The 26300-nt window shown below is 55.9% G+C and overlaps 3 protein-coding genes across 4 annotated transcripts in view; 1 reads left to right on the plus strand and 2 right to left on the minus strand.

Moving 5' to 3' along the window:
• The window catches only part of FOXA2 (forkhead box A2), a 3060-nt gene extending 1903 nt beyond the window's left edge, over window positions 1-1157 (minus strand). The window contains exons 1-2 of one of the 2 annotated variants that reach the window (XM_039717030.1): window positions 1103-1157; window positions 310-379 (exon numbers count right to left, since the gene is read on the minus strand). In XM_039717030.1, coding sequence (XP_039572964.1) covers window positions 310-378 — 69 coding nt within the window. In that variant the 5' untranslated portion in view covers window position 379; window positions 1103-1157. Of the gene's footprint in view, window positions 1-309; window positions 467-1102 lie in introns of those variants that run through there. The other variant, XM_039717029.1, reaches the window with a different exon arrangement.
• A 17051-nt stretch (window positions 1158-18208) lies between these two features.
• SSTR4 (somatostatin receptor 4) lies at window positions 18209-20734 on the plus strand. Its single transcript, XM_039717021.1, has 2 exons — window positions 18209-18902; window positions 19322-20734. The coding sequence occupies exon 2, from the start codon at window positions 19369-19371 to the stop codon at window positions 20608-20610; it is 1242 nt and encodes a 413-aa protein (XP_039572955.1). The 5' UTR covers window positions 18209-18902; window positions 19322-19368; the 3' UTR covers window positions 20611-20734.
• Window positions 20735-21286: 552 nt separating this feature from the next.
• THBD (thrombomodulin) lies at window positions 21287-25016 on the minus strand. The gene has a single exon (XM_039717020.1). It carries the CDS (start codon window positions 24789-24791, stop codon window positions 23103-23105), a length of 1689 nt encoding a protein of 562 aa, XP_039572954.1. The 5' UTR covers window positions 24792-25016; the 3' UTR covers window positions 21287-23102.
• Window positions 25017-26300: the final 1284 nt, after the last annotated feature.

Below are 26300 nucleotides of genomic sequence, written 5' to 3' on the forward strand. Positions count from 1 at the left end.
AAAAACAAATAATTTTTTGGATATTATTTAAAAAAAAAAAAAAAAAAAAAAAAAATCGCGCTGGCAGCAGGAGCGGCGGAGCCGTCCCGGGAAGCGGAGTTGCAGGAAGGGAAAAGGAAAGGGAAAGGGACATCCCTGCCCGGAGGGAGAAAAATACCTGGAGGGGTGGGAGGAAAAACAGGGAAGAGTCGCCCGCGCCCCCACCCGCACCTCGGGACCCCCGCCCGCAGCGCCGAGCCGGTGCCAAAGTTGATCCCGTCCGGGGGCCGGGACACCGGGGGGTTTTGGGGGTCCCGGCTCCGTCCATACCTCGGGCTCCCCGTAGTAGTTGCTCCAGTCCGTGTGCTCATGGCCTTCCATTTTCACCGCTCCCAGCATACTGGAAGTGGAGTGCATGGCAGTTTAAAATTTAACAGCCACAACAAACGACGGCGCAGAGCGACCCAAAAAAAAAAAAAAAAAAAAAAAAAGGGAAAGAAAAAAAAAAAAGAGAAAAAAAAAAGTCCCCAACCCTCCCTCCCCTCCGCCGGAGCCTCTGGAGGAGGAGGAAGAGGAGGGAGGGAGGAAGGGGGGGATGGAGCGGCGCTGGGGCTGGGGTGGGTTTGTTCCGCCGCCGCTCCTTGGGTGGGTTTTCGCAGCGCTCCGCGGCGAAGAGGCGCCCGGAGGCGATGGAGGAGCCGGAGGAGGAGGAGGAGGGAGGAGGGAGGAAGAAGAGGAGGAGGAGGAAGAGGAGGACAAGTGCTGCAGTGACGTGGGTGCCCCAGTGATATAGCACGGAGCGGCCGGGCGAGCCTCCAATCCCCAGGTCCTCGGCTGCCCATTTGAATAATCAGCTCACACCTAGGCGGGAGCGGCTCCTCCGCGGCCCCGCGCACCTCTGCGCGCCTCCGCCACCGCCCCGCTCCCGGGGGACACGGCTGCCACCCGCCCCGCTCCCGGGGGACACGGCTGCCACCCGCCCCGCTCCCGGGGGACACGGCTGCCAGCCCGCTCCCCGGACAGCCCCGACGGCAGCGGCTCCCCCGCGGCATTCCCGCTGGGAGCAGCGCCGCTGGAGCGGCTGAGTGTCCCCCCCGAGGTCCCCGCTCCCCCGGGCACGCACCTTGGCTCCCCGCGGAGAACGGGCCCCGGGGCTCTGCCTCCCCGGCAGGTCGGGACGCGGCTCTTCCCGGCAGGAAAACCGGGAGTGAGCGGAGCAGGGAGAGCAGGGAAAGGGGCGGGCAGCGCCGGCGGGGCCGCGGGGGCCGGCCCTGTGCGGGTCCCGCTGCGGGTCCCGGTGCGCTCCGTCGGGGCAGCGCCGCTGCCGGAGCGCCCGGGAGCGGGGGGAAGCAGGAAAGGAGGAAAAGAGGAAGGAAGGACAGACCAAAATCACCCCCCCGCAGGTCTAAATCCCCCCACCCCCCCATCGCGGTCCTGACGGCGGTGGGGGGGGGACCAAGGGCGACAGGGAGGCACCGGGGGGCTTCCCCCCATTCCCACCGCCCCTTCCCAGCGCCCGCCTGGCTCCTCCGGGAGCATCCCCGCCGCTCCCGGGGAGTGTTCCATGAATTCCCACCTAGATCTGCCCACCGTCATAAAAAAAAAAAAAAAAAAGGAAGCCAAAAACTTAAGCCAACCGCAAACCTGATTTATTTGTTTTTTATTATTATTTATTTATTAATCTATTTATTTAATTACTTATTTATTTATTGAGCTCGCGCTCCCCAGGGGGTTCCCCCTTGCCCCACATCGCCGGGAGTTTTTAACCCCCCCCAAAACCCCTCCAGGATTCTTTCCCCGGGCTCCCAAATCCCCCAGGATCCGTGGCCGAAGGAAAACAACCCCGCTCGCCTGTTCCTATCGCGACAGCCGCGGCGACAGCCGCAGCCCAGCTCCCTCCCGGCCACCCGCCGCCCCTCCCAGGCGTTTCCTGCCGGGATTTGGGGGATCTGGGGGGACGGCCCGGAGGGAGCTGCCCCCCCAAAGAGGGGGGACACCCCAAAAAGAGGGAGGGGCGGCCCCAGCGCGGTGGCGGGGCGCCCTCTGTCGCCTGCTGTGGGCGCGGGGGGGACGGGGAGCGACACCCCGGGGTGCGGGGACACCCCCGTGGGGTCACTGCCGGCGGGCACCCCCTGCCCGCACCCCCAGACCGCCCGTCCCGGCCGGGAGGAGGTGCGGGTGCACCCCAAGCGCCGAATCTCCGCTCCCCGCGTTTCCAAGGAGCTTTGTGCTCATCCAAGGGCTCAGGAAGGGGGAATTCTGGGAGGATGGGGTGAAATTTGGGATGTGGCTCAAGGATCCTGCTGCCCACTCCTGGCTGGATCCAGATGTTTTGGATGAGACCCCCCTGGTTTTCCACCCCCTCTTCCCTCGGACCGTGAGGTTTGTTCTGATTCCAGAGGCCGGGATGAGCTTTTCCCTGGGCAATTCCCACCCTCAGGCCTGGGCCCTGCAGATGCTGGGGCAGATGTTGGCACAGATGTGAGCACGTCTGGCACCTCCACGTGAGGGGTGGCCGGAGGTGACACCATCCCAAGCTCTTCCCAATTTCCTGCTTTTTCCTCTTTACCAGGCGCCAATTCCCTGCTTTGGCTCCACACGACTTGGAATTTTGTCCCCACCAAAGGTGAGGATTTTCATCCAGGTGTGGACTGGGAGCTGCCCTGATTCCTTGGATTTTTGATCCTTCAGGACATTCCTACCGTCCCAGACGCTTAAATCCCATTTTCCCTCTGTCTGTCCCACAATTCTCCCGTCCTGCTCTATCCATGGAGCACATCCTGCCAGGAATGGTGATGCCCATCCCCTTCCACGTGCCCACAGGGACAACCACAGCCACCACATCCCACTCCTGCTCCTCAGACAAAGCCTTTGTCTCGGGAACACGAGGACACGGAGCAATTCCAACATTTGTATTCAGCAACGCGGGCCTGGAAAAGCGGCTGGATGTGGGATCGACTCCGGAGGCTCCGCTCCCACATCCAACCACCTCCCGCTCCCTTCTCGCCTTCCACATGGATAAAATTAATATCTCCTAAGGAAAAGAAGCAGGAAAATTGATATTTTTCCCATAAAAAGAACATTTTTAGGAATACCAGGACAGCTAAAAAAGAAAAATTTTCTGTGGTGTCTTATTTAAACATTCCCAGTTGGAAAGAGCGAGTTCCGGGCCATCTCCACCTGATTTCTTCTCTTTAATATTTAACCAATATTTATTTTAAATTTAATTTTGAAATGATGCTCTTATTTGCATTGGGAGCCAAGGCTTGGGAGGCGGCTCCCACTTCCCAAGGGATGGACAGAGCCTGGATGGGTTTTTTTCTCCATCCATCCCTTGCGGCAATGCCGGTGCCTTCTCTCCAGGCTGGATAATTATCCCTCTCCTCCTGATAATTATCATCATTAATCCAAGATAATGAACTGTCCCATTTGTGCTGCTCCTCCGAAAGAAAGGCAGGATTGGGTTTTTCCCTTGAAATCAGGAAATTGGGAGAGAGCGGCTCCTGAAGAGCCGCCCTTCAGGAGGATTGTTGGAAACAAAAGGCAACTTGTCGGATTTATTGAGACCTTTCCCTGATAAGAGATGGAAATTACGGATGAATCAGTGCCTGGAAGTACTTCAGGAAGAGGTGGGAGATGGGATTGAGGCGGGAAGAGGGAAGGGTGAAGGTGGAGCTGGATAGGAAAGCTCCCATTGCTCCCATGCTGCCTCTCACTGGGTTTATTCCCAATTTTTCCAGTAGGATCCATCTTTGTAAGGTCAAGAGCTCTGCTGGATTGAGACCATTCCCAGAAGCTTCCATTCCAGCAAGCAGAACAAACCATGGGAAGATGAGGGTGAGGACGATTCACATTCCTGAAGCTGGGAATTAAGCTGAGCATTCCCAACAAAACTTTCCAGGAAGAGCCAACAGCACATCCCAGAGCCACATCCAGAACCAATTTGGGAACACACACCAGGATCCCACTCCTGAGTTCCCACAAATTCCATATATTGGGAAAAGCTACTTGATGGGGACCACCAAAATTCCCTTTTTCCCCATCCACAGAGCCTCAGCTCTGGAACAGGTGCCGGAATTCCACTGGGAATTCCCACAATTACACCAGCCAATATTGACTCAACTATTTGAGGAACTCTTCAACCAAGTCCCTCCTAATTAGATTCCAAATTAAATGGGGCTGCTTAATTCCAGGAAAGATTTTCCAAGGCCTTAGCAAGGCTAACAAAGGAAAAGCCGGGACTGTGCAAAAATTTTGTCTCTTTAATATCCCAAGGATATCCATCCTTTTAACTCTGGAATGATATCCTTCAATCCCAAGGGCAGGCAACTTGGCTTCATCCACAAGGATTCCTGAGGATCCAGACAGTCGGGATACATCCCTATTTCTGGCATTTTCACTCCCTGTTTTAACGTTCCTTCCTGCTCTGTAATTATCCGATGTGTCGATGAAGGGAAGGAGCTGCTGGAATACAATAAAACCCTGGAAAAGCCCAATGGGAATAAAGCCCCATTATTAGGAATGGGGCACCGGCGGTTATCCCAATGGGAACGACAACTTCCTGGGACAGCATTCCTAATGTCCCTGGGGACAATGAGGTGGAGATCCTGGGATGGTGGGACGGGATCACAGCGGGAATGGGCAAAACCCCCTTGGAAGAGCCCAGCAGCCTCTGGAAAAGCTCCGGAGCAAAATCAACAGAGGGCATCTGCCGGCTGTTTGCCGTGGGCCACGTGATGCCCATTCCCGGCTTTCCAGCAGCACGTTTTGCTGGATAAACAAGATGCGCAGGCATCTGGAATGACGGCCGGAGGAGCCGGCTGGCTGCGGAAAACCGGGAGTTAACGGATCCATCCCCAGCTCCCACGGCACAGGGAGGAGGATGAGCGGAGGGAGATGCCCAGATCAAGAAAGAAAGGAAAGAAAGTCTTCCTCACATCCCAGGAAAATCCTGCCGTGGGTATTTTCTCCCAACAGGCAGGGGAATTTTCACCTGACTGAAATATCCAGGGGTTGGGTTCATCCCGGGAATTATTTTTTATGTTTAATGATCGGTTGCTGAAAACTGAAATGTCCTTGGGTTCCCAAGAAGAAAACAAACAGGGACAAAATGGAATCTGGAGCCTCCTCCCAAAACCCTGGGCTTTAATAGCTCCCTGTTATTTCCTAACAAAACCCCTGCGCTGCTGGAGAGCTTCCAGCCCGGCTGAGGTGCTTCGATTCCCACCGGGAATTTGCTGCTCGGGGCAGGGGGACCAATGACCCCAAAGACGGTCCTGCACATCATCCAAGGAGCAGATTTAAGGGACCCAACTCCCAAATTCCTTGCACATCCCATAAAAGCAGTGATGTGCCCAGTCCCACCAGTCCCATCCATTTGGAGCTGACGGGATTTGGAATGGGTGCCGGAGCAGGGAGAGAGGAGTGTGTCCCAGCTTTCTCAGCGCTCCGGGAGGCTGCTTTTCCAAGGAGATCCATCAGAGACAGCCTCTCCGAGGATTCTGACGGACATTTATAGCCCTGTGAGTCATTCCCGGCCTTGTTTAAACCAGTTAGACCTGGCCAAGACCTTGAAAATAGCTCCATTTATCCCGAGCGGCTCCATTCCCGCGTTCCGGGTATAAATAGCCGACGGAGCTGCTCCGAGCTCGGCCGTGCAGGCACTGCTCATTCCATGTCACCCTCCATGTCCCCTCCTGGCAGTCTGCTGCCAGGGCACCCCGTTTTCCGGGGAATGAGGTGTCCCTGGCAGAGCCCGCAGCAAAACAGCCGGAGTGGAGATTTTCTGCTTCCAAAAAAACCACGGGAGCTTGGGATCGGGCCCTGTCTGGGAGTCTGCGGTTCCATGACCACTAATAGCAGGCCAGGATCACCCCATAAATCTGTTCGGGGTCGGCACAATCCCGGTTCTGTGCCGTGGGATGAGGCACCGGCGGCGCCGCGGTGACAGCAGGACACTCGGATCCCCCTGCCCTCGGCCTGGCCTGGCTGGATCACGGTGGGAATTTCGGAGCCACCCCATCCCAGCACCGCCCTGCAGGTCGCTGCCACCTGCAAGGATATTTTCATTCAGTTCCACTCTTTTCCAGGGGAAAAAAAAAATTCCATTTCAACTCAGGCTTTAAAATCCAGGGAAGCTCTGAGTGTGGGATCAGCTTAATAAACAAAGCAAATCCTTTGTTTCTGCTAAAAAATATGATTTTTCTGATGGAAAAACGAACTCCGGTTTGGGAGGGAGCTTTGACAACTCCCCTCGGATCCCCCTGCCCTCGGCCTGGCCTGGCTGGATCACGGTGGGAATTTCGGAGCCACCCCATCCCAGCACCGCCCTGCAGGTCGCTGCCACCTGCAAGGATATTTTCATTCAGTTCCACTCTTTTCCAGGGGAAAAAAAAAATTCCATTTCAACTCAGGCTTTAAAATCCAGGGAAGCTCTGAGTGTGGGATCAGCTTAATAAACAAAGCAAATCCTTTGTTTCTGCTAAAAAATATGATTTTTCTGATGGAAAAACGACCTCAGGTTGAGGAGGAGCCTTTGACACCTGCTCCCAGCCCTGGTAAAGGTGGAAAACAGGGAAATTCAGGCTGCCTGTCCTGAGTGGGATGATGGCACAGCTCATCCCTCCCAGGCTGGCCAGAATCCAGAATATTTCCAAGAATTTTTCCCCCGTAAAAACCTTTTTCCCCCTAGACACTGAAAACTCAGAACTCCTGTGTCCTTGGGAGCTCATCCCCTGTGCTGGTGGCCCGTGGCAGGCAGATGAATCCAGAGCCTTTGGATGCCAAATCCAGTGGGTTTGGGCTACTAAATCCAGGGATTTTGGCCTTCAAAATCCAGTGGTTTAGGTTACTAAATCCAGTGCCTTTGGATTGGTAAATCCAATGCCTTTGGCTACTGAATCCATCGCCTTGGAGCAACAAAATCCAGTGTTTTGGACTGCAAAATCCCGTGCCTTTGGATTGCTAAATCCAGTGATTTTGGACTGCTAAATCCAGTGCTTTTGAGCCTGCTAAATGCAGTGATTTTGGATTGCTAAATCCAGTGATTTTGGACTACTAAATCCCGTGGGTTTGGCCTGCTCAATCATGTGCCTTTGGGCTGCTAAATCAAATTCTTTGGGCTACTAAATCCAGTGATTTTGGCCTGTTAAATCCAGTGCCTTTGGCTACTAAATCCAGCATCTCTGGGGCTACTAAATCCAATGCTTTTGGCCTGCTAAATCCAATGTTTTTAGCCTGCTAAATCCAGTGCCTTTGGCTACTAAATCCAGCATCTCTGGGGCTACTAAATCCAATGCTTTTGGCCTGCTAAATCCAATGTTTTCCCCTCAGAGGAAAGAGTGCTTTTGGCCTCTTAAATGCAATGTTTTTGGGGCTACTGAATGCAGCGGTTTTGGCCAGCTAAATCCAGAGCTTTTGGCCTCTTAAACCCAACTTTTTTGGGGCTACTAAACCCTTGGGCTGCTAAACCCAGTGCATTTCCAGGGGAGAGCTGCTCTGCAGAGGGATGGAAAAGCTCTGTGATGGCGGCAGCTCCGGCTCTCTCCAAACATTTCTCCCCCCTCACTCTGATTTTTTTTTTCCCCTCAGAGGAAAGAGTGCCCAAATCAACACCCGCCCCAGGAACGGTTTTCCGCGGATCGGACGGCACTTTCTGTTGGAAAAACTTCCAATCAGCTGCATTCCCGAGCTGGGCTTATTTTGCACAGTTTTCTGAGTGCGTTTTGTTTTGGTGCCAGAGTAAAGAGCTGCAGGGACAGACTCCAGCCCAACCTGCAGCAGCAGCAGCAGCATCCTCACTGGATTTTGGGAAGGAGAGTGGGCTCTGACCTACATTCCCAACCTGGAAAAAGACAGGTTATCTCTGAACATCCCAAAGCGCTTCTCCTGGGATGCGAAGCTGTGATTTGGAGGCCGAAGGGAAACCGCCCTCTCTCCCCCAAAAGCAGCCTCCGGCTGTTTTGCAGCTCCGGCTGTTTTGCAGCTTCCCAATCCCTTTTCCAGAGGGTGGAACAGCCTTAACCAGAGCTTTTTAAAGCTCTCCCACCTTTGCCTCCTCTCTTCCTCCAGCTCGGTGTCCCGGCGGCGGCAGAACAAGACGGCTACACAGGCCGCTGGAGCTGGTGGCGCGGAATACACTGGGAGGCCTTTTTTTTTTTCCCTGGAAAATATTTCCCTGCCGCAGGCTGCGGTGACAGCAAACATTCCTGCCGGGGCTGGCGCGGGGAGGCATCACCCTGCGGGATGGCTGGGGCTCCCGGGGCGGCTCCAGCCTTTCCCTTCCCAGGGTGCGATCCCGCTGCCGCTCCCGAGGGATGTGGGCCCGGCTGCACAAAGGTTTTTTATGCTCGGGGCACCGGGGGTTGTTTTTCCAAGGGAGAAAAGAGGAGCTGGCGTGGCCCCCCGGGAATATCCAGGGGAGCCCTGGCCGCTCCGTGTGCCCTCGGCTCACCGGGAAAAAGGGAGGATTGTTAAAAAAAAACACCTCGGATCCGGAGCGGGGAAGTCAGGGCTGTGGTTGTGAATCAACAGAGCTGCTGCTATTTCCAGCTTTTTTGGGAGCAGGGATAGAGCCCCCCCCACTCCCTCCCCGGGCCAGGTGTGTGCTGAGGGATTTTGGGAGCCGCCGGAATGGTGGCACGTGGCACACACGTGGATTTGTTCCTTCTGTGAGCTTCCATGGGCAATTCCAGTCCTGTGGGAGAAAAGTCATGGGGCAGGACACACTGGAATATCCATAAGATTTTAATTTTGTCATGGGTGATGGAATTCCAGAATGGTTTGGGTTGGAAGGGAGCTTAAAGCTGCTTTCCATCCATCCTGCCATGGGCAGGGACACCTTCCACTATCCCAGGGTGCTCCAACCTGGCCGTGGACATTTCCAGGGATAGGGCAGCCACAGCTCCTCTGGGAAAACTGTTCCAGGGCCTCATCACCCTCCCAGGGAAGGATTTTCCCCTCATATCCAACCCAAATCCACCCTCCTCCAGCTTTTCCCCTTGTCCTCTCACTCCATGCCCGAAGTCCCAAATGGTCATGGAAAGGAGACACCCCAAAATCCCAGGAACTCTGCTGGTACCAATGCAAGGGGCTCAGCTGGACCTCAGCAGTTTTTCCTTCTCTTTTACAGCAAGGAAAGGCCATTCCCTGGGGCCATGCGATGATCCCAGTCCCACCCAGCCCTCGTCCCGCCGGGAAGCACCGAGGGCTGAGGGCTGCGCTTATCTGCAGGAGCAGCCTCCCTGTCTCCATTCCCGACCTTTCCAGCCCCATTTTTCGGCTGATTCAATCTCCGCCGAGGAGACAGAGCTTCCCGAGGTCTCCCACCAGGAATGAAATCCACTCTGGAGAGGACCCAGGAGCGCTACACAGCTCATCAATTCCGGCTCCACTTGGGAATGGCGGGGCCGCTCCTTATCTCCAGAGATAGCGGCTGGGGATGTGCCGGGAGTGACCTCACCCACCGGGATTCACCTGATGGAGCAGCGGGATTCTGGTTCGTATTTTGGGGTTTATCCCAGTTTTCACTGGGAGGGTGCAGGCATATCCCAGCTTTCAGGGTGAGGGTGCCAGAGCATCCCAAATTCCACAGCCAACATCCCAATTCTCACGGCGAGCATCCCAATTTCCGCAGCGAGCATCCCAACTTTCACTGGAGCACACAACTTTCACTCCCGCTCCTCTTCCCCCTCCACTTCCATCACAAAAGACCCCCTAACAGGACAACATTCCCAATCCACAGGCACCACCCCTGGCCCCTGAGGCATCCCTGCATCCCGAACTCCCACTCCACTCCTTGCCCTTTTAGGCTTGGGGCGGGAGGTTTTCCCAGTTGGCTGGGAAACAGGGATGCAGCCGTGCCCCCCTGAGTGCCAACCCCAATCCCTGCTCCCATTAACACCTCATCAGCTCCCGGGGATCCCGACAAACACAGCGCCGCTATCCAAGGAAATACCGCGGGCCTTGTGATGCAGAGCCCCCGGAGCGGGAAGAGGATGAGGAGCGGGATATTTCCTGGCCCTCGGATGCGCAGCTGCTCCCAAGGCCAGCACCTTGGTGGGCAAACAGCACCTGGGAGCGCAGGGAAGCCAGGATGTGGATTCAGGAAGCATCCCTGCATCCCGCTGCTCCATGGAGATGCTAATGGGCTCCCCATTATCCCGGCTTCCCGCTGCTCCCGCCGAGGGATGCTCCCGCTGCTGGATTAGGAGCAGCGCGGGGGGCTCGGCTGGCACCCGGCCGCCGGCCTTGGGAAGGGAGGGAAGCAGGGATCCAGGATTTATTCCCGCGGTCAGGAACAAGGCGCTGACAAACAGCCGCCTCTGGCACCTCCTTTGTTGGGAATGCTGCAAGGAGCATCCGGAGGCTGCCGGGGAGATAAAGCAGCCTGGCAGCTCCAGGGAGGTCAGGGCTGGGAATGCAGGATGCTCATCCATTCCTGCTCACAGGGAATGGGACAAAATTCAGAAGGAAACATCCGCTGGAGCAGCGGGAATGGGGAAAGGCATCCCCAGCTCATCCCGCTGCTGCTGGATCCATCCCGAAGGATTCAATCCCTGCAATCCACCCCCATTTTCCTGTGCCATCACCTGCAGGGTCTCCCAGAAAATTCTGATCCACAGGGATCCTCGACTCCCACTCCTGGACACGCCAGAATCCCACCCTGTGCCTGAAGGCGTTTTCCAAGCATTTCTTAACAGGATTTGCCTATGGAAAACCTTTGGTGACCCAAAAAGGGGATTTTTGGCAAGAAAAGTCCATGCCAAGGTCATGGAGCATAAGGACACGCTTCCCATGCCAAGCTCCAAACCATCCCTATGGAATTTTATAACTCACTGTGCCAGAGCCTGTTCTATTTGGAAAACATTGGGAAAGGGGGAGGTGAAACCTCAGGCCTGCCAGAGTGGGATGTTCAGAATCCCTCAGGATTGATCCCTGATGGAGCTTGGGATGAGAACCAGTGGCATCATTCCCACTATTTCCATAATTCCCTAGGGATGGGTGTATTGCTCCCTGGAAAGGCAAAAAGTCTGGCTAGCACAGGGGATTTATCCAGAGGGAGACATGGAAGCTCCAAAGGGAAAATCAACCCATTTGGAAGCAAACTGGGAGCAGCCCCGGTTATCTCCCAGTGCTCTCCGTCTGAGTGATGAAATCAGGGATAATCCTGAGCTCCAGGCAGATAACACCTTCCCAATCCCTCAGAATCAGCTCCCACTGCTGGATTCTCTGTGCTGGAATTTCAACAAAACTCCCAGAGTTGTCCAAGAACAGCTGATTTTTTGGGAAGAGCCAGTTTGGGAGTTTTGGGGAATCCCACGGGGTGGCAGAGATGGGAATACTGCCGGGATCAGCCCCCTCCCCTCCCTCCTCCCAGAGGGAATTGTGCCATTCCGGGTGCTGACATCATCAGGGAGCTCTGCTCCTGGGACAAGGCAAACCCCAAGGCACATCCCAAGGGTTTCCCTGCCATTCCATCCCATCCCACTCTCCTCCTGCAGCGCTTCCACATGGGAAGAGCAGCTCTGCCTGCAGGCTGGAGCCTCCAGGGTTGGAAAACCCACATTCCATCCATCCATCCATCCCAAATGCTTTGGCTTTCCAAGTCATGGATGAGCAGAGCCCAAACTCCATCTCAAGCTGGGGCCTTTTTAAGGATCATTTTCCAGAAGCTTCCCAGGTTTCAGTTTAAAACATCCAGAAATATTCCCCAGCCACAGAATCTGATGTTTCGGGAACAAATGGATGTGGAGCATCATTTTTTAAGGAAAATCACGGAATTCCAGCACAGTAAAGGCTGGAAATGTCCAACCATTCCCTCACCACTAAACCACATTCCCAAATTTTAAATCCGTCCAGGAACTGGGATACCTGGGCAGCTATGCCAGGGTTTTCCAACCTTTTCCATGAGGAATTTTTTTCCCTAAAATCCATGGAAAAGAGAAGGTCGTGCCCCATCCCTCCCTTAGACGTGGCCACACCTCCAGCACTCCCCCACTGCCCCCAGCTTTGCCTCCCATGGATTTAGCCCAGAAAAAGAGATTCGTTCCCTTCCCAGCATTCCCAATATCCCAGAATTCCGCACACACCTCGGCAGGCGGGAGCTGCCGGCGGCCGTGTTTGACTGAAATAATTTTATTTGAACACAATTCCCTGTTTCAACATTTTTAAGGAGCAGGGGGTTATTTAAGATGGATTCAGTTTTAATCAGTTTAATGGGATTTTCTGGTTTTTCATGGAAGCGCTTCCAAATGGTCCTGATTAACTTTTCCGAATCAATACGCTTAAGGGCAAAGCATACAATTATCCCAGCAAATGAGCCCCTCCGTGGATCCTGCCAGAACTCCGCCTTGGATCTGGCCCTGAATTCCCTTTTCCAGCTCATATTCCATGAGGAAAAGGAGCAGCACCCCATGGACCCATTTCCCAGCTCATATTCCCTAAGGAAAAGGGGCAGCACTCCATGGATCCCTTTCCCAGCTCATATTCCATGAGGGAAAGGGGTAGCACCCCATGGATCCCTTTCCCAGCTCAATGAGCCCCTCCGTGGATCCTGCCAGAACTCCGCCTTGGATCTGGCCCTGAATTCCCTTTTCCAGCTCACATTCCATGAGCAAAACGGGCAGCACCCCATGGATCCCTCTCCCAACTCATATTCCATTAGGGAAAGGGGTAGCACCCCATGGATCCCTTTCCCAGCTCACATTCCATGAGGGAAAGGGGTAGCACCCCATGGATCCCTTTCCCAGCTCACATTCCCTAAGGAAAAGGGGTAGCACCCCATGGATCCCTTTCCCAGCTCACATTCCAGGGGGAAAAGGGGCAGCACCCCATGGATCCTCTCCCCAGCTCACATTCCCTAAGGAAAAGGGGCAGCAGAGGTGAGGCTCAGACCCTGGATGCCCTTCCCTACATTCCCTGAGGAAAAGGAGCACCACAAGCACTGGAATTCCAGAGGAAAACCTCTGGTTCTTGCCTTACCTTTCACATCCCAGTTTTTCATTCCAACATGTTAAACCCTCCAAAAATGCCCAAACCCCTGGAAAAGCTGGGTTGGGATCAGCACTGGTGTTGGCACTGGGATAACCTCAAACTATCCCATGGGATCCCATATTCCCATTATCCCAATCCAACCACAGATGTGGGATCACATCTGGCTCTCATCCATCCACAGGTCACGGATCACATCCTGCTTCCCATTTATTCCTGAGGGATCCAACATCCCCTGGCTTTTGGCAAGGTGCAACGTTTTTCCGAACTTCCCGAGGTGCAGAATTCTTTGGGAAATGTCAGAGTTCCTGGCGGATTAAGCGGGAGCCGGAGCAAACAGGAATGACATTATTGTAATTCCTGCTGTGCCGGGTCATTTTCCTGCAATATCACGGTTCCCATCCCAAATCCCGTTCCTTGCATCATCCTTCCCATTCCCTGCTTCTAGGTTTTTATTTATTCATCCCACGGATGAAAGAAAAGAGGAGGAAAAGAGAAATGTCTTCCTTTTCCCTTCTTTTTTCCTTCCTTTTTCCTTCCTTTTCCCTTCCTTTCATCTTTGCATTTGGGCAAATTCAAATTCCAGGTTTTTTTAATATCTTTTCAGGGAGGCATCCTCAATTTTCCCCATCAGATCCTGCATTGTCATAAGAATCCATGGCAGCAATTCCCAGCACAGCCCCAGCCATGGGATGAGAGGATCTGAACATGGAATTGATATATGGAAAAGCCAGGCCTCTTGGCAGAATTGGGATCACCCAATCCCTAAAATCCAGCCCTTCCCACTGCTCCAGGAACAGGGAACAACCCCTACCAAGAAAAGATGGATTCACTGCTTTTTCGGGAACTTCTGGCTTCTTCCAGGATATTTCCAGCTTCTCTTTGGGGTTTATCCCTCTCCTTGTCCCACCAGCTGCTCCAATCCCCAAAACCAGTAGCAAATCCCCCTTTCCCTGTTTTTTGGTTTGTTTTGTTTGGTTGGTTGGTTGGTTGGTTTCCCAAAACCGGCAGCAAATCCACCTTTCCCTGTTTTTTTTTTCCTTTTTTTTTTTTTCCCCTTTTTTTTTTTCCTGGGGAATGCTGGTGCAGGGGCAGAGCCGAGTGGGAAAAGCCAGATTTAAGGGAAAATCACTCCCAAAAAAGTGGGAAAACCATGGAAGGAGACAATTAGGAGCTGCTGCCAGGAAAAGAAATAAATTTTCCATGTTTTCCAGTGGTTTTTCCAGCTGTTTGCAGATGGGTTTGAGATGGCCCTGGTGCCAGAATTTGGGAAGTGCGGGGGGGGTTCCTCATGGGATGAGCATCTGGGATTCCCGGGGAAAGCCTCTCCTCCCCTCAAGAGTGATCCAGGCTGTTGGAATATCTGGAAACGGGGAGAATCCATGGATTTGAGTGGGAAAAGAAATCAATGCCTGAATTAAAAGAAGGAGCAGGTTCCCAGCGAGGGTGTATCCAAGATTTCCAGGTGCTCCAGCCCATCCCAGTGTCTCCATCCCAACTCTGGGAGCACAGGAAGCTTCCTGGCTCCCTGATTTCCTCCCTCTGGAGCTGCTCCAGCTTTTCTATTTCTGGACTCCATTCATCCCCAGCCGGCTTTCCATAAAAATTCCTGGTGCCTCTGGCCTGGAAGCCAGGAAAACCTCCAGGAGCCCATAGGAAGCAGCAAAGTCTCCGGATCCAGCGCTCCAAAATTATTATGGAATGAGGGAGTGGGGAGGTGATGTCAGCCTGGATTTAGGGTGGATAATGCATCCCTCTGTCCCAGCTCCATCCTGCTCTTCCCAAAAATTCACCACAACCACAGAAGGAGAAACTTGGGAATATTCAGGGATTTCATACGGAGCTGTCGCTGCTTTCCCTCTGTTCTGTATTCCCAGTTCTTTCCCTTTCCATCAGTTTTGGGACACAGAGCTCCCAGCAAGGAGAACCACACCTTACACACAGCCCAAATTCCCATGGAATTTGCTTCCCAGGGCTCCTTTGGTGTTTCCAAGTTGGAAATCCAAGCTCATCCATAGCTGTTGAATCCAGCAGGATTCAGGCAAATTCCAGGTGCCATTTCAATGTTAATCAGGATTTCTCAACCATCCAAACCTGGGAGCAGATTTATGGAAAAGAGCCAGAGGGAATTGCCTCATCATCCCCAAATTCCTCGGGAGTTGACGATCCTGGAGATTGGGATCAGATTGGAGCAGGAACAAGGATAATTCATGGAATAGGAAGAGCCATTGGAGTTTCCCTGCATTCCTTGGTCACGGCCCCACCCCAAAGTGGGGCCGGATCCACTCCTTATTCCTCTCCACAATCCCGGGATCCCCCAGCTTTGGGACACCACCACAGCTGTCCCCCATCCCTGCACCCCGATCCCCCATCCCAGTGGGAATCTTTCGGAGGAGCAGACACAGGAGCATTGAGCAGGGGCTGGAATGTGGCAGCGCTGCCAGAGCCCAGGAGCTCCCGGGAAAAGCGCCAGGATGGGAATAAGGAACTGCAGTGTGGATCCCAGACTGGATAAACACACCCCAGCTCCCACCTGGCATCGGGAATGAGGCTCTGACCTCCGGCTCCACTTCCCGCCGGGATAACGCCGCCGCCTCTCCCGAAAGGGAAGGGAAAGGGAAACGGAGGCCTGTACACGTTTTCCAGGTTTTCCAGGGAGAAAACAGCAGGAAAACACCCTGAGGAGCAGCCATGGATCCACAGAAGTGACAGCCAGGATCCAAATATCATCAAAATTCCAGGCTTCCCGGATTTTTGGGGGATATTCACTTTATAATTTCCCAAAGTTGAAAAATCCTTTTTTTTTTTTTCCTTATCATTCATCCCAGGATTCTCCCAAAAACTTTCTCCAATATATTCATAAATTACACAGGAATTTTTGGGAAATCTTTTACTTCCCAAAACAAATTCTGATTCTTTTTTTCCCCAGGAAGGAGCAGAAAGCTCCGAGTTAAGAGGGGGAAAAGCTTGGGAATTTTCAAGGTTTTTTCTTGGAAAACAAGGTCAAATTTAGGCCTAATACAGGCTTTCCCAAAATTCCCAAAAGAACTGGAGGTTAAGGAGGGAAAAAAAAGATTCAAAATTGCAGCCCATGGAAGTGGGGCTGGAACATCGTGTCTTTTAGGATCCTTTCCAAGTATTTTGAGATTGTGTGGAATTCACGGATTCCGAATTATTGGAGGCTCAGGGAAGATCCAAGGGATGGAAAAGAGATTCCCTAGGGGATTAACCTGGAAAAGGGGAGCGGGACCCTTTAAATGGGAATTCCTCCAGGAAAAATCCACCCCATTCAGGGGTTCATCAATTCCCAGGACCACAGGCCCCTCTCCACTTCTCCCACTTTTCCCAAGTCCTTGGTTTTTTTTTCTGGAATTTGGGAAGGATCTTCTTCCCACAGTTCTTGTCATCCCTGGGAATACCTTGGATATTTTAATAAGCTTTAATAAAATTACAAACCATAAGGCTCGAACATTTCCAAGCATCCCAAATCCCAGGATTTGGCGGCTCCCAGGAGAGGGCAGCAAATCTCCACGTTTCGGGCTTTCCTCGGGAAAATCGGGAAGGCGGGGGAGGGCACTTCTCCCACTTTTCCCAAGTCCTTGGCATGGATTTGGGATCTGGCCCCGGTGAGGGAGCAGGACAGGGATCCCTGGACAGGGATAATGGGAATAAAGAGGAAAATTAACTGGATTCCAGGATAAGGAGAGCTGAACAATTCCCTTGTACATCGGGAAAAACACGTTCCACTAAACCCCAGGATGGTTTCCCTGGAATTCCTCGACTTAGAGGCTCCCAACAAACCCCAGCTCTTAAAATCCCAGATCTGCTGATCCCAAGATCCACACATTCCTTGGGATGCACTGAGCAAATTCCGCTTTTCCCTCAGCATCAGAGCAAGCTCCAGGGTTGGGATCTGGGGCATCTCCTGAGGGTGGGATTGAGAATCCCAGGATTTCTAGGAGCTGGGCTCTTTGTGGGTCCTTTCCTACTGGGGATACCCCAGGACTTTATGGATATTCCTGAAATGGGAAGAAATCCTAATCAGGGCATCCTTATCCCACAGCAAGGCTCCAATCACCCGGAATTTCCCCCCTGGAGCCAAGGTTATTCCTGCTCCTCCCAACCCAGAGCTTTCCATGGAATTCTGGGACCACCGTGTGGCTCAAATCCATGGCGGAGTTTCCTCCTTTACAGTAAAGGAGCATTTAAAGGTTTCCTGTTGCTCCGGGAGGTGGAGGGGGCCCATGGAATCTGCGGCCACTTCCATTGTTTAATTCCATGTTTTCCGGTCTCCGGCTGCAACGGGAACGCCCGGAGCTCCTGGGCTGGCACCCGGGAATTTCTGTGTCAGCACAGAGGGATCCCATTGTCCTTCATCCCACTGGAACACCCCATGGGATTGGGAGTGGAGATGGAGTGTCAGCATTCCCTGGATCCCAGATATTCCCAGCGGGATCAGTGCCAGCTGCACCATTAACCACGGTCGTAGATTTAAGCAGCGAGGAGAAAATCCACCTGTTTTCCCAGGATTTCCAAGCCCATTCCCAGGAGTATCACATGGATGTTTATCCCTATTCCCATCCTGGCAGTAGGGCCCCAAATGGGCTCATTCTGCCAGCTCCAAATTCCCAAAAATTCCCTAAGTTGTGATTTTGGGATGACTGAGGCAAGTTTGCTCCATCGCTTCCTGGCCAGGGTTGGGATAAATCAGATAAGGAGGAGCTGAGGGAGAAGGGAATGTTGGAAAAAAGGAGGATCTGGGGGCATTTCATTCCCTACAAGTCTGTGCCAGGAATTAGGTGGGAACTGGGCTCTGCTCTCAGGGAACAAAGGACGGGATAAAAGGGAATGGCCTCAGGGGAGGTTTAGGTTGGATATCAGGAAAATTTCCCTCCCAGGGCAGTGGTGGACTCCTTATTCCAGGAGGAATACAAATTCATGTGGATGTGACACTGGGGGGCCTGGATCAGTGCTGGATTAACATCGGATTCCATGATTTTAGAGGCCTTTTCCAACTCTAGGGATTCCTTTATTCCATGACGCTATTACCCCTTGATTCCATGATTCCATGATTCTATGATTCCATCACCTGGCTGAGCTGCTGCCAGGGACGAGATTCCCTGGATCTTTCTCATCCAAAAAAAGCTCCAAACCCAGCAACTGTTTTTTTTAATTAAAAAAGAAAAATCTTCCCATTTTTATTTCTTGCACCCTCAGTTCCAGCAGTGACTGCGACATGGGATGGAATTCCCGGTGGGTTTGGCTGGTCCTCACCTCCCCAACCCGGAATGCTGGGATGCAGTGCCGCAGGGAAGGGGCTCCAGCGGGAAGCATCCGGGGGCCCTGCAGCGCTGGGAACGAGCGCAGGGAAGGCGGGAATGCGCGGCGGGAATGCGGGATGAGGGATGCGTTGCCAAGGCAACCATTCCTTCTCCATCTCCTGCCTCTCCCCAGAGCCACGGGGGGATGCGAGGGCGGGGTGCGGGATTCGGGATGCGGGATTCGGGATTTGGGATTTGGGATTCGGGGGGGGGGATCGGGCTGCGGATCCCGCCCTCCGCAGCGCCGGGAAGGAGCCGCTGGAGCGGGAATGCTCCGGCCGGGAGCCGCAGGACAGCGCAGCCCGGCGGGAGAAGGGCGGAGGGCGCTGCGCTGTTTTCCAGAGGAAATCCTGGAGCAGAAAGTTGCGCCGCGTTTATTTTTTCACGGAAAGCCGATGCCTGTGGCATAGGGATGCGGGAGAGGGGGAAGATCCTGCGGGTCCATCCCTGCTTTGTCTTTCGCTTTAAAAGGTCCGGATCTTCCCGGTCATCTGATCCAGGTCAAGTAGGACTTTCCGTTGGCGACGGATCCCACCGGAGCATCTTCCCACAGCGGCTTCTTCCCCCCGGCAGGAAGTAGTGAGGCTCCTTCAATCCCTGGAATACTGAAAGGTAAAATATTCCCGGCTGGCTTTCTCCTTGGCAGGGTGAATGAAATCCTCGAGATTTGCGGGGGCTCCTTAAGGTGGATGGCGTTGATTCCCCGGCGGGGTTGGGATTGATTCCCAGGCCTGGTTGGGATTAATTGCTGGGCCAGGCTGGGATTGATTCCCAGGCCAGGCTGGGATTCCCAGGCCATCCCACCTGGGTTGAGGAGCCCCATGCAGGGTTAATTCCACCCCACCCCACCGCCTCCGAGATCCCAAAAAACCAGGATGCTCCGGCCTGAGGAATGACGTGGAGGTGCCCAGGCAGGGAGGGGGTTGACGGAGGGAGTCAGGGGGCGGTGGATGGAGGCTCCCAATCCGAGGGGAATGTGGCCACAGGGAATTCCGCGCCCCGCACTCCTCACCCCTGTGCCCTGCCCGCAGGCTGACCCCATCCCCGCTGCTCTCCCGTCCATGGATCACCTCCCGCCATGAGCACGGACGGCGAGCAGCTCCTGGCAGCCGGGATTCCCCTCTGGAGCATCTCCAGCTGGGCCGGCTCTGAGCCGCCCCCCAACAGCAGCGCGGCGGCAGGGCCGGCGGCGGCAGCGGGAGAGGCCGGCCAGGCCCCGGCCGCCCCGGAGCGCGGCGGGAGCGCGGCGGAGATCGCGGGCATGGTGGTGCTGCAGTGCATCTACGGCCTGGTGTGCCTGCTGGGGCTGCTGGGCAACGCGCTGGTCATCTTCGTCATCCTGCGCTACGCCAAGATGAAGACGGCCACCAACATCTACCTGCTCAACCTGGCCATCGCCGACGAGCTCTTCATGCTCAGCGTGCCCTTCGTGGCCACGGCGGCGGCGCTGCGGCGCTGGCCCTTCGGCCGCGCGCTCTGCCGGACCGTGCTGGGCGTGGACGGCCTCAACATGTTCAGCAGCGTCTTCTGCCTCACCGTGCTCAGCCTGGACCGCTACATCGCCGTGGTGCACCCGCTGCGCGCCGCCTCCTACCGCCGCCCGCGCGTGGCCAAGCTGGTCAACGGCGGCGTGTGGCTGCTGGCGCTGCTGGTGGCCTCGCCCATCCCGGTGTTCGCCGGCACGGCGGTGACCCGCGACGGCCGCGCGGTGGCCTGCGACCTGCTGTGGCCCAGCCCGGCCTGGGCGGCCGCCTTCGTGGTGTACAGCAGCGCGCTGGGCTTCGTGCTGCCCGTGGTGGCCATGGCGCTGTGCTACCTGCTGCTGGCCGGCAAGATGCGCGTGGTGGCGCAGGGCGTGGGCTGGCAGCAGCGGCGGCGCTCCGAGGGCAAGCTGACGCGGCTGGTGGTCACCGTGGTGGCCATGTTCGTGGTGTGCTGGCTGCCCTTCTACGTGGTGCAGCTGCTGGAGCTGCTGCTGCCCGGCCGCCTGGACGCCAGCGCGCACAACGCCTCGCTGCTGCTCAGCTACTCCAACAGCTGCGCCAACCCCATCCTCTATGGATTGCTCTCCGAGAATTTCCGCAACTCCTTCCACGGCGTGCTGCGCCGCTGCCGCGACGCCGGCCTGTGCTGCTGCCGCGCCGCCGACGGGGACGGCGGGGACAGCGAGGACGAGGAGGAGCCGCTGGATTACTGCGCCGCGCCCCGCGGGGACGCCAAGGGCTGCGGGTGTCCCCCCCTGGCCTGCCAGCAGGACCCCCTGCGCCCCCAGCCCTGCTGCGCGCCCGGGGCCCTCCTCCCCAAAACCACCCCCTTCTAGGGGACCCCGAAACCCGGGGTGAAAGGGGATGCCGGATGGAGAGGGCCCGCCATCCCGGGTCCGACTGCCGGCTGCGCCGCGCCGCTCTCCGAAATAAAAAGCCATAAGACTGGCCTGGGATGGAGCAAATTCCATGGGTTGAGTGGTTATTGCCATTATTCCGGCATCCAGGAGCCTTCACCGGGCATGGGGAGGATCCCAAAATGTTAATCAGGAGAACACGGCCCTCCTGATTAATAAATAATAAATTCCCATTTCTTCCCAAGAGACAGGGAGACACCAGGAAAAATCCCAAGGCCCGTCGGCTCTGCTGCACCTACAGCAGAATGAGATCCCACCATACACACCTCCCTCCCCAAAATTCCCAGGATTTTAGCACACCCAGGACCAAATTTTCACCAAAAAAACCCCCAAAACCCAAAAACCAGGAGAATCGAATTTTGGTGAGGAACAGCACATGGAGTGAGCCACTTCCAGCTTATTTGAGGTTTAACTTTGTCCTGGGAATGGTATTGGTGTTGTCCATTATTTATGGCTCACTCCTTCCATTTTAATCCCACTGGGGAAGTAACCAGCCTGGAACGTTTTCATCCCTGTGCTGCCCTGAATGCTCCTGGGTTTTCCTGGATTTCTGGTGGAATTTTTGGGAAAGGGAGAAAGAACAATCTCCGAGCAGTTCCTCTGAACCAGACTGGCAAAACTTTATTGGTGTCCACACAGGATCTCCATGAGACAATTCCATCACACAGGGTAAAATTCCAATAAATAAATAAGGATTTACAAATGGGCCCGGGGGGAGCAGGCCAGGGTGGGGAGAGGATAAAACAGGGAGTGCCGGGAATTCAGGACTCCGACACACCATAAGGAAGGAATTTGTGATAAGATAAAACTCCGCAGTGGGAATTTGAGATTAGGGGGGAGGAGGAGATTTTGGGGATGTGGTGGCAAAACCTCGGATCCACCCAGGAACAAGGAGGGGTTTGAGCTGGATAACAAGGAAAGATCCATGGGAAGCAGATGCTGCAGGTGGGATGATGCCTCAGCAAAGTCCTTCCACTCTCAAACCTTATCCTTCCTTTTCCTTGGGTATTTTCCCAAGTGACACCTTTATGTTTTGATATCTCTTTCTGGATAATCACGGATAATTATGGATGATCACAACAGCTCCCTCCTTCCCACTGCAGCCAAACTGTCCTAAAATAAACCTGGCACAGCCACAAATTTACCGCCCTCACTCCGTGAGGTTTCACTTTAATCCATCCCCAGGGATCCATGGACAGCACCCTCAGCTATCCAGCCTTCAGGATAACGACCTTTTAGGAAAACCACGATTCCTACAAATGCCTCATTTTGATTTTCCTGGGAATTTGCAGCGGAGGTTTAGCATTCCAGGGGGGATGCTGTGTGCTGGGAAGTTCATAGGGTGGGAGGGGGGGAATGTGGGGGAACAGAACACAACTCCCGCCGCTCCGGGATAATATTTCACTGGCATAAAGCTGCCAGTGCCTGCTCCAACGGCAGCCGGAGCAGGGCTCCCTTTGGCTCCCCAGGGAAGGATGGAGCTGGAAAACCAGACCCTTCTGAGAATTCCCCCCGCCCCAGTCATTGGCCGGGAATGAGCGGCGCGCTGGATCCCGCCCCCTGGGAATGTTTTGCCCTGGGATAGAGTCAGCCCTGCACGAGGGAACAGGGAAAATCCCTGTGGGTAGGAGGGGTCGTAAAAATATCCCAAATCCAACAATCGAATTTAAGGCAACAGCGGGAAGTCATGGAAGGACCGGGATGTGGCTCTGCAGCACCACAAACCTTTCCTACAAAATTCACCCCAGCAGCCTTCGTGTCCCTGTTTAACCTCCACATCCCGCAAAAAATAAGGAGAGGGAATGGGATTCAGGAATTTGAGTCCCACCTTGGTGACACCGAGCCGGGCCCCTGCTGTCACCAGTGGCTTAAGGTGACAAGTGCTTCCCACAACATCTTTGCTCCTCCTCCCCTCAGCTTAAAACAAACAAATCCCATCCCAAAGGAAAGCAGGAGCCTCCCAGCTCGGGAAAACCGTCCAGCCCGGGGGAGGGGGGTTTGGGTGGAGGTGTCCTTCCAAAGTCCCCGCCTTGGTCACACCGTGCTCTCATCCCACGGATTTAGAGTCACTTGCACAAGGAGCCGCCCCTCCTGGATTTTTCCTTGCGGTTTTCCCGACCGCCGGCTCGGGAAAAGAAAAGCTGAACGCCAAGGAAGCGGGAACGGAGCGGGAGCAGAGCAGCCTCGGGGTGCTCTGCTGTCCCCGCTCTGCGGCGCCAGCGTTCCCAGAGCCGGCCGGGAAGCAGCGAGTATTTCTGGGAGTGATGTGATCACAGCTTCTCCCGAATTGTCATCCGAAAATTCCAGCCGGGGCGCGAAGGGGCTGGGGGGGGGAGGAGGGGGGGCGGATAAATGTCACCCAGTCCGGCCTCCCAGTGTCCCGTGTCCAGTGTCCGTCCCGCCCGCTGTCCCTAGGGCCTCTGCGCCGAGGGCACGGGCTGAAGTCCCAGCTCCTTCTCCTGGGGGCCGCTGTACTTGTAGTCCATGGAGCCGTGGGAGCGGCAGCGCTTCCTGGCCAGGTGGAATCCCAGAGCCAGCAGGGCCAGGAGGCTCAGCAGGGCACCCGCGGCGATGCCCACCAGCACCCCGGGGTGCAGCTGCTCCGCCTTCGGCGGGGACCGGCTGGGGACGGGCGTGGGCTGTTCCAGCTCCGAATCCCCCGAGAACACTTCCTCGCCATCCCCGTCCGGGATGAGGACGCAGTCGACGCCTCTGAGCTGGTAGCCGTGGGGACAATGGCACTGGAAGCTCCCGGGGGTGTTGGTGCAGTTGTACTCGCAGTGACCGCTGTCGCACTCATCCAGGTCCATGCACAGCTGCTCTTCGCCGTCCAGCACGAAGCCCTCGGGGCAGACGCAGCTGCCCCCGGCGTCGCACACGGCCGGGCACTCGGTGGCGTTGCAGTAGAGGCGGCAGCGGGTGGCGTCCAGCGGGTGCACGGCGTAGCCGGGGTGGCAGCCGCAGCGGTAGCCCTCGGGCAGCTCCTCGCAGCGCTGCTCGCACGGCATCTCCCAGCAGGGCGGCAGGCGCTGGCAGTGCCCGTCCACCATCCTGTAGCCGCTGTGACACTGGCACTCGAAGCCGCCCTTGGTGTTCACGCACTTCTGCTCGCACGGGCCGGGCTCGCTGTCGCAGTCGTCGATGTCCTCGCAGCTGACGCCGTCGGCCGCCAGCCGGTACCCGACGGAGCACATGCACACGAAGGAGCCGCCGGCCACCACGCAGTGGTGCTGGCACTGCGCTCCCTCGCAGGGCGAGCGGCACCCGCGCCCGTCCGGGGCCAGCACCGCGCCCTCGGGGCAGGAGCAGCGCGGCCGCCCGCGCTCCTCCGCGCACGTCCCCGCGCAGCCGCCGCCGCCCAGCTGGCACGGCCACGCTCCCGGCGTGTCGCGGCCCCAGCGCGGCCCCGCGCCGTCCCCGTCCTCGCAGCGCAGCTCCAGCCCGAGGTCAGGGATGAGCGCCACGCTGCCCGGAGGCAGCGCCAGGAAGTCCGCTCCGCGGGCGCCGAAAGGGGTGGCGTAGGTGACGGGGACGCCGGGCTGGGTGGCCAGGCGGGGACAGCTGCCTCCGTAGCTGTACTGGCAGAGGAAGCCTTCGGCCGGCTCCTCGCAGCGCCGCTCCTCCCAGCGCAGCTCCCGGGACACGGTCACGCAGCGCTCGCCGCAGCGCTGCCCCGACGGCGCCCAGTTGGTGTAATCGGTGCGGCGGTCGCCCGTGATCCAGTGGAAACCGCGGAGCCGCCGGCTGGGCTCGGTGCAGGACAGCGAGGGCGACAGCGACAGCCCGAGCCAGAGCCGCCCCTCGCGGTTCTGGAGCAGCAGCGCGATCGCCTCCTCGGCCACGGTGGAGCGCACGGTCATGAGGTGTCCCCCGCCCCGCTCGCAGCCCTCGCTGGCGCCGGAGAAGGGCCGGGACGCCCAGAACACGGCGAAACACTCGTGCTCCAGGCACTGCGCGCCCGCGGGGGACAGGTCCCGCGGCTGTGCCCGCGCCGCCGTCCCCAGCAGCAGCAGCAGCAGCAGCAGCAGCGGCAGCGGCGGCGGCAGCGGCGGCCGCATGGCCCGCGGAGGGGGCGGCCGGCGGCGCCCCGAGCTGAGCATGGGCCGCTGCTCCCGGCCGCCCCCTTTATAGCGGCCCCGGCGGGGGAAGGAAGCGCCCGCGGGGCCGGGAGGGACCGCGGCGGTGAATCCCGGCCGGGCGCTGCCCCCGCCCCCGCCCCGCGGCCCCGCGTCCCCTCCCGCATCCTCCCGGCGGCTCCGCCCCGGCGGGGCCCGCCCGGCAGCCGCGGGGGCGGCGGGACCGGGGGACCCGCGGGAGCCGGGGAAAGCGGGGTGAGCCTCGGGAAAAGGGGGAAACACGGCGGGATTTCACAGGAGGGGGCTCGGGGTGACGGCAGCGCCGCTGGGAGTTGTCACCCCGCTGGGATCATCATCCCGCGGGGCTCTTCGTCCCGCGGGGATCTTCGTCCCGCGGGGATCTTCATCCCGCGGGGCTCTTCATCCCGCGGGGCTCTTCATCCCGCGGGGATCTTCATCCCGCGGGGATCTTCGTCCCTCGGGCTCTTCCTCCCGCTGGGATGTCACTCAGCTGCTGCCACAGCGGTGGCACCGCAGAGGTCACAGCTGAAATCCTGCGTTCAGCTCAGTATCCAGCACGGAAAGAAGAGAGGTTGGACCGAGTCCAGAGATGGGAATGGAGCCGGGAAAGGGCTGGAGCGCCAGGAGGGAGATGGGAAAGGGGCTCAGCCTGGGGAAAAGGAGGCTCCAGGGGTGGCCTTTTCCCTCTCGGCGATCCCTGACAGGAGGGTGGAGTCAGGTGGAGTCGGGATCTGCTCCCAGGGAATAATTAACGCGATAAAGGGAACGGTTTAGGTTTGATTAGGGAAAACTTCTTTAACAAAAAATTAACATATAATTTTGTGTTTCCATCTATATTCTATCTAAATTATATACAATTTATATAGTTCTACTATTTATTATTATTATTATTATTATTATTATTATTATTATTATTATTAAGCATTATTATGACCCTTCTCCCCATCTCTCCTATTCCCCACAGACACCTCCGAATGGATATCCCATTCCATCAGTTTATCCTTGGGGGAATCCCTCTGTGCTGCCAGAACAGAGCCAGGAGCAACCTAAAAACACAACCTAAATGTCCCAAGCTTCTCCACTGCACAAAAAGCGGATTTGAGGCTGTTTTTTCATGGAATTCCAACAGCCTCGGGCACTGCAGCCGCCCTTTGGGATGAGCAGCAAATCCCAATTTCCTCGGATCATGGCAAGGAGGTTTCTTTATTAAATTTTAGTGAACTTTATTGAACTTTGTTTGTCCTTTCTTAAACCCTTGGGGTTTGTTTTCTCCTCTCACAACCCTGGGTATTTTCCATAAATCCCATGAGGCTGTGGGGAAAAGGGAAGTTGGGAATAATAAGACTAACAATAATTCAATAATTAATAATTAATAATTAACTCTTCTTTAATCCCATTGGACATTTCGGATCTGCCACAAAAATTGAAAAGAAATGTCCATGGAATTTAATTCCAGCAGCAGGGATGAACCTCAAGGAGAAAGTGTCCATGGGGGAGCTTGGAACAAAGAAT

The sequence above is a fragment of the Passer montanus genome, unplaced genomic scaffold (assembly GCF_014805655.1).
Source record: "Passer montanus isolate IOZ18808 unplaced genomic scaffold, ASM1480565v1 scaffold37, whole genome shotgun sequence".
In the NCBI taxonomy this organism is placed as follows: Eukaryota; Metazoa; Chordata; class Aves; order Passeriformes; family Passeridae; genus Passer; species Passer montanus.

Excerpts from the sequence above, each read along its gene's own strand:
- THBD (XM_039717020.1), bottom strand. The coding sequence starts at position 24,791 with ATGCTCAGCTCGGGGCGCCGCCGGCCGCCCCCTCCGCGGGCCATGCGG.
- SSTR4 (XM_039717021.1), top strand. The coding sequence starts at position 19,369 with ATGAGCACGGACGGCGAGCAGCTCCTGGCAGCCGGGATTCCCCTCTGG.